At 37.7% G+C, this 7,929-nt stretch overlaps 1 protein-coding gene across 1 annotated transcript; it reads right to left on the bottom strand.

Annotated features, from left to right (window-relative positions):
• Window positions 1–3,455: 3,455 nt before the first annotated feature.
• TEX38 (testis expressed 38) lies at window positions 3,456–5,677 on the bottom strand. The gene is made up of 2 exons (XM_063297180.1): window positions 5,662–5,677; window positions 3,456–4,024 (listed from the first exon to the last, which is right to left on the bottom strand). Exons 1-2 carry the CDS (start codon window positions 5,675–5,677, stop codon window positions 3,528–3,530), a joined length of 513 nt encoding a protein of 170 aa, XP_063153250.1. The 3' UTR covers window positions 3,456–3,527.
• Window positions 5,678–7,929: the final 2,252 nt, after the last annotated feature.

Genomic DNA, 7,929 nt, shown 5'->3' with positions numbered 1-7,929 from the left:
CATTGCCCACAACAAAATTCAGGTTTCTTGGGGAGGATAATAGCAGTGGTTTCTATCAGAGTACGGAGCACTAGTGTACTAGAATATGATGTAAACAGACTCCTTCCAAAAATTTAATGATCAGCTTTTGAAAACCCAGATTCCCTTATCTAGATTATCTAGAATTTAACTTGTTTCCTTAATTTTGTATGTTAGCTATGCCCACTAAAAGTTCAAAATTCATATTGCAAGATAACTGAAAACCAGTATTCTTTTGGATAAAGTTAATTAGTTTTATATGCTTTCTGTATAAAAACCATTGACCAAATAAAGCAATAACAATGAAATATAGCAGTATTTGTTTGTATGTAATATGATTGTATAGCAAAATATTGAAGGTATTTTTAAAGGTGACTTGTTATGATCAGTATGAAAGGAATGACTTCTAATCTCAGTATAAAGCTGATGACCATGAGCACTTTTAGGGATTGTTTTCAGAACATTTTTGTCATAACAGAAAATCTCATTCCAAAATTTCTGATCTAATTTAGATGCTGAAGTCATAGTCTCAATGTCTCAATAAGGGAAATACTTGTTTGAAAACTATCCTAAATTAAAGGAATGCTTCCATTGGAGAAAATTTATCTAAGATTAATTCATACTGTATGTTATAGAGCAGGAAGGTGTAAGGTATCACCTGGGCTGCCTTACCATACCAGCATTTCCCAATTCCTCAAGTGTGTGTGTCATCCTTGAGAAAGAAGACATTGATATTTGGCAAATTTAGGAACACAAACTGATCAAATGTCTTAACTCTGAAGTGGTGTACTTTTCCCATTTGCAGGCTTTTCAGAAAGGTAACCCCATGTAAAATCTTGAGGTTGTGCTGTCTTAATGTTTTTGAATGTAATTACAGCTTTCAAAATACATTGCTGCTCTTACGAGGTGTTTCTTCTAATTTGCACATGTATTTGCGCATTTAGAAGTGAACTTGCGTATATTATCAGGAAAGCAAAATAAATGCGGCAATCAGACTGCTATGGATATATAAACTGGCCTGAATAGCACATTCTTAGAAATTATTTAAGGGTTAATTAACAGTGTGTGCAATAGCCATACAGTGAGAACTGATTTGAATATACAGCACTCTTCCCAAAGCTGGAGCCTGCCATTTTAGGGAAGGTTATGGAAGAGCAACAGGGGAACTGGCTAAACCACTGGTCGAAATCCTAACATTTTCCACATTTTAGCTTCATCAACATTATATTTCATTCTGCCATCAAAAAACATGAAGACTACTGTTCTGAACTGATGCCACAAGTTATGTCTTGTCTAGCAGCCATGCTGCGTAGGATTGCTGGAAGCTGTAACGTTATACTTCAGAGGAGCATCGGATTTGGGAATGCTCACATGGACATTAAGCTACAGCTCTCTTTTTTTTCAGCATTCATCTCCACAGGTGCCCATGAAATGTAGTAGTCTCTTTAGCACTATAGTAATAGAAGGCTTCAAATGAATGTTGGATTTATTGCAATGCTTCCAGTGAATATATTCTAAAAAATAGGGTTATTCAGGTATTTCACAATAGAATTCCCTGATAAGATTAGGGACATTCAGAATAGATAGAATTGGGACAGGGTAACATGCAATAGTGGAATGTATTGCATCTTTTGTGATTGCACAAGAAAATCTAGTGGCACTTAAAAAGCAAAAATTACTTGATTGCAGATTTTTTCGTTAGGATAATCACAGGAAAAGAGTTAATAAAATTTAAATGTATAGAAAAGGGTAGTTTATTTCTTTGTATGGAGAACCGTAAAATTGTAAGGGAAAAAATTCTTAAGGGATTTGAAAGATCTAAACCTGTTTTTCTTGAATGGGAGTGTTGGCTGTACCTAGAGTGGTACTGCTTTTTGTGCTATAGAAATGTAAAAAAAAAAAATCCTGTTAGAAAAGTGAAGTGACTCTGATTCTATATCTCCAGAGTGAAAATTATGTCCCTTGAATATGAATAACCAGTTAGATCCTTAAAACGTTAAAACAGAATTTTCTGCTATGAATTGTAGTGTTCACCTATGGAACGTATTCTTCAGGATTTGTGTTGGAATCCACTGCACTGAAAGTTCACTGATTTTACATTGTATAAAAGTAATTGATTTGCATTTTCCTTCCACTTAAAATAATTGAAATGCTTTATAAAATTGGGCCTTGCAAATGTGCAAAAGCTATTATGGAGTGAATTAAAGCTGGATTTAGCTGTTGCATTTTGCACCTATTATTCATTGTGAATGTCAAATCTAAATAAAACAGTTTGTTTTGGGTGTAATGGCTATTTTATTTCAAGGCACATTTTTTTTCAGCTAGAAAAATATATTGCAGGATAAACTGAAGTGCCCAGCTTTCTCTTACTGTTGCTCAAACTGCAGTTCACTTAAAAAAATCCTATTGTGTCCACAGGAGTAGTATAGTATATGATAAACTGATTTGCAACAACAGCTGCTATTCCCGAATTTCCTCTTACAGTAGAAGAAGCGAGTTGGTCCAAAATATTCACTAATAAGAGATGGGATACTATATTTTACTTTCATTTTTAAAAGGCTGCACTATGAACACCATTTTTTAGCCATGGCTAATTTCAAAATGAGGCAGGTGTCCAAATCAATAGTAATTCAGTCTAGTTCAACAGAAAGCAGTAAAGAGGAGTGGTCACTGTAGAGAAGATTATTACCTGCTAATTTTTCATATTAAAAGTTATTTTCAACAACTCCACCCGCAAATAATGTAAATGGGGATGTTCATTGCAGCCCTATTCATTTTGTAGATATACATTGCAACCCTAGTCATTCATCTAACTTTTTCACTGCTGTTTTCATGTTGATGGGGGAAGGATTATAGACCAGATTTAGGTAATAAATGGCCTATCCTGCCCTCTATGGGCAAAATGTAGCTGCCTAGATGCACCTGACTTGTTTCCATTGGTTTTAGCTGATGGATGTCCATTACAGAAGTTTAAATGTCTCCACTGCATCCTAGAATTAGAGAATTAGTATATACATTTTCTTCAATGTTTCTTTTAAAATCTGGACATTATTGGTAAGTCTTAGGCTATTATAAAGCAAACAATGAGACAGGGTATATGATGAAAAGTGAGACACTCGGGACTACACAATGCCTGCTGATTTTAATTATAAACACTTCCATACAGTTTGTTTCTTGATGCAGTCTGGATACTAATATATATCAAAATTAATTTGTTACTAAGGTTAAAAATAGAAGTATGGCCATGTAATATTCAGATCTTTGGTCAATTAGGATGAAATGCAGATTTAGAAATCTTGGAGAAAACATGCTTCAGTTACATGATACATGAAAGTAGAATTTGTGAACACACATTGCTTTGTAAAGATGGCTACACTAGCTGTAGAAGGCACAATATCTTCCCAGTATTAAAACAGTGCTTGAATGAAAACAGAAATAGTTTGAAACTGGTCTTTAATTAAGGCATAATTAAAACCACTTAAGAATATTCCCATCCATGACATTTATTGCTAAGCAGAAATCCTGCTACCAATACTGTATGGATCATTTTTCAATATGGTTGGTTTTAGAGGTGAGCTGAATAGTGAACTTCCAGTTGGGATGGTAGAGCAAGGGTAAGAAGCTGAATGCGCAAGCAGCGGCGGCAAGTGAGAGAGTGCGCAAGCACATACAACTTCCTGAAACACCGGTTTGTATGGAGCTGAATCTGGAAGCGGAGGGACAGAATTGCCATTGCCCTCCACCATATTCTCACTGGATAAGAAAGTGCTTTGTGGCTCTGGGATGCTATCAGGGTTGCAGATGGCTACCTTTGTCCTAGGCTGGGCTTCCTCATCAGCCCTGTGAGCCAACGCATGTTGAAAGTAAGACTCTGCTTTCAAGTGTTTCACCCAGACTTTTGCACGGCGCTTCTGAAGGACTCGTTTTCGCCACTGAAGGAACAACATACAACTGAATACCAAGATGTAGCAAAAAGCTAGACTTCCAAAATACACGGGCAGCAAACCTGTAATTAGGCCATAAAGTAAACTTCAGAAGAGAATTTGGTTACATAATTCATTTGAGCTTTAACTACTATTGCATGAGGAGGAAGTTGTGAAACTAAATTCAAGCTTTGAAAAAAAAATCCCCAAAATATTTATGGAGTTCTGCTTTGGTGAAAGGATTCACCCACATTTTAACTTGGAATATGTTACCATGTTAAAAGAATCAGGGCTCCCTCTGTCTCTTCTGTAAAGCATTTTCATCAAGGTAAGAATTTGATATGGAGACTAGATTGCTGGAAAATAAATGATTCAAGCTTTGTGATTTGGAAGAATAGCTTAAAGATGCCTGCTTACAGCTTTTAGAGTTTTGTAGTATGTAGGTGCTATGTCCCAAATCTTCCAGTTCAGATACAATGGTAAGAACTTTGTAATATTTAATAAAAAGTTGCCTTCTGACCCAAAGAATCTAAAAGCAATTTATAATACAATGTTTTAAAAATAAATTGTTCTAACAATTTTAGACATGAAGACTTTGAAATAGTGGAAGGAATTCTACCAAAATCATTAAAAATCTATAAAGAGCAAAAGTCTTAATAGCCTAAGCCAGAAAACGAAACCACAGCTAGATTAGGGCCATGGAAAAGGCCTTGTCTTATATTTCCTTTTTATCAAGCTATCAGCAAGGCCGTCTACAAAGGCATTTTTACGGATACACTGTTCCTAAATGGTTGAGGGTTTTACAAGTAAGAACTACTGCCCTGGATGTCCCAGAAATAAATCATTGTTAGAGGGCTTGTGCAAGAGAGTGGTCACGATGCACACTTGGAAGAATTCCAGTTGTCCTATTTTGTATTAACTGTACATCCAAACACACATTAGAGAAGCTTCATGTAATATGCACTGCAGTAATCTGAACAAAAGGCAATTAAGCTATGGGTTCTTGGCTGAGCTGCCTTTATATCAGGAAGGGTGAGGGTTCTTGCACCAGCCAAAGCGGCAGAATGAGCTCTAGGCCAAAATAGCCACCTGACTCTCTAAGGCAGCCTTTCTCAACCTTTTGACTCTGGAGGAGCCCTTGAAATACTTTTCAGGCCACAGGGAACCCCTGCACATTCAGGCTCAAATATAGTCCAAGGTTAGAAAATTGTGATATTCGTTTCATGGGTAGGCCTGTATACAGTATATGCATTAACAGTGTTCTTAACCTAAGAATAAAGAATGAAATGTACCTCTTTAATGTGAAGTTGCCCAAATCTGAAATATTTTTTTAAATAAATTGTGATCTCCCCTCTTGTGGAACTCCAGGGTTCCATGGAACCCTGGTTGAGAAACCCTGCTCCACCCCTACCCCCCAGTCCAGTATTGGCTTATCCCTTGACCAACTATTTCTTTGAGTCACATAATATATGATTTATTTGATTTTGGCTGAGTATGTCCTACAGACCCAACCACTGGAGTGTATACTTGTGGTTTGTAACTTGTATTTTAGTCTGTTTGAACCACTGTACTTTAGTTAAGAGACCAGAGTTAAAACAAACCAGGCACAGCATTGTACGTGCACCCTATTCTTATTGCCTGCTACTGGCTCATTCACCTACCTTTCTATTAATAAAAAATAAACTTGCTATCAATTCAGAAAAGACACTGGGCTACTTACCACTAGGGATAATCATTGTTTACTCTAAGTTTGGATTTTATCATGCCTTTATCCTTAGAAGATTAAGCCACTCTCTTGCCAGCTCCAGGAGAAAACCAAATGAGTAGTTGAAATTAATTCCATTGGAAAAGAATGGCAGAGAGTGTAACATTCCAGAGCTTATGAGACAATGGCACCAGGACATCATACTGAGAGCCCAAGAACAGACATTCTACTCATCCAGTGCTCTCAACACCCAGTTGAAATCTCCACTCTTCAGGAACATACCTAGGTGAAAGGATTTTTAAGCCAACAAAACAATACTGCACAGGAAAGGAGGTTTTCTAGGAACCTTTGCCTTCCTTTTCAAGATAAGGAAAGGCTTGACTGCCCATACTTCTCTCTTATGCAATCAAAAAAGCTACAAGGTGACTTCTCTCTGTATACCTTTTATTTTTTCTGTGAGAAAGAGCTGTTTGTAGTGCCTTTCTCCAGACTGTGGTTTATAGAAATATTATGACCTTTAACTTTTATTGTAAACCGCCCAGAGTGGTTTTATTGTAAACCACCCAGAGTCCCCCTTTCTTGGGGGAGATGGGCAATAATAGAAGTTTGAAGAATAAATAAATAAAAATAAATAAACTGGAAATTCTGGTGGTTGCATACAAGACCTCCCAAACAGCCCAGATGATTGTTTTAGATCAGGGGTTCACAACCTTCTGGGGCTGAGGTCACATCTGGAATTTAGAGAACAGGTTTGACGCACTTTTGCAATTAACCTGCTGGGGAGGATTTACCATTCGGGAGAAGCTAGCCATTGGGACCCAACTATTTACAAAGTGACTGCTACCTAGGCCCCCTCATAGGATGTCCACCTTTGTTCTTTTTGTAAATGGGCATATTTCTGAACAAAGCACCTCTATATCTCTAAGAAAGTATATGAGGTCCATGTGGTGCCTGGGGCACTTTTTTTTGAAAAGAAGTCGATGCTGAAAACCAGGAGTTTGTTTTGCAGCACATGAGCTTCACTCATTTTTCAACAATATCAGGCAGAGCAGAGAGTTTCTAGATGATGTGCTGAGGACCCTATGGTATATTTAGATTTGTAAATTAGAACAAAAATAATTGTAAGTTAATATTACAATCCCCCTCCCTCCCTGCCTGATAGAAATCCATGACCTTCTAGGAAGGACAGTTTATTTGAGAAGAGGGACAGGGGATCTAACAAACAGCAGTACTATGCAAAAATCAGACTACCTGTTACAGTTATGTGTGCCTAAGGGATGCCCTTCCTGCCAACCTAGCAGTTCGAAAACATGCAAATGTGAGTAGACTAACAGGTACCGCTCCAGCGGGCAGGTAATGGCGTTCCGTTTAGTCATGCCAGCCACATGACCACGGAAGTGTCTACAGACAAATGCCGGCTCTTCGGCTTTGAAACGGAGATGAGCACCGCCCCCTAGAGTCGGACACGACTGGACTTAATGTCAAGCGAAACCTTTACCTTTACCTTTAAGGGATGCCCTCTGGAGGTGCTGTTACATTTCTTGCATTTGTCATGTGCTTGCATACAGGCCTGCATAAGCATACCTGCAGAGGCACACACGCATACACATAGTCACAGAAAATAACTGCTGTGCCCACCATTCATATGCAAGTACTTGAGGCAGAACAATCAGTAGTTAAAAATCTCTGCAGTGCTGTTCATCAAAGCAACTGCTGAAGAAGATGGGCATTCAGCAGCGTGGCAAATATGTTTGTGAAAGCAGCTCAAGGAACTGAATTTAGAAGAGCAGCGACTGATGGTACATTTGTTTACCATGCTGTAACGCACCACCACAGCTTTCAATTAACAGACTGTTTTAACTAAAACCCTGTATATCAAAAGTACTGTGCACATAACAAAGACAGATGCTCTGGTTACTAATGTAGTTGCAACCTCTTATCATGAAAGACATGGAAATATGGAAGGCCCCATATTACAACAAGAAGTGAATGGATCTTGTGCTAAATACTGGTAAACTAAAAGCAGGAAAAAAAACCCAGTATTTTTTTGCAGATGGGTAAGAAATCCCCCAAAATTTTTTAACTGGAGTGAGGTGTGCAACCCACAGTGTCCAATCTGTAGTGCAACTTGTTGCTAACAGACAACCCCAGACAACTCCTTTACTACCCAAGCTTACAAATACTTCAATATTTTTGCTATCAGAGCCATGCAATTTAAATCATTTTGTGAATTTTGTTATCAGAAATATCAGCACTTTCTCACCACAAAATTCATCACAAGCA

Source organism: Candoia aspera, chromosome 3 (assembly GCF_035149785.1).
Source record: "Candoia aspera isolate rCanAsp1 chromosome 3, rCanAsp1.hap2, whole genome shotgun sequence".
In the NCBI taxonomy this organism is placed as follows: domain Eukaryota; kingdom Metazoa; phylum Chordata; class Lepidosauria; order Squamata; family Boidae; genus Candoia; species Candoia aspera.
Note: the sequence above shows the minus strand (reverse complement) of the source record. Positions and strands in the feature narration are given on the sequence as shown.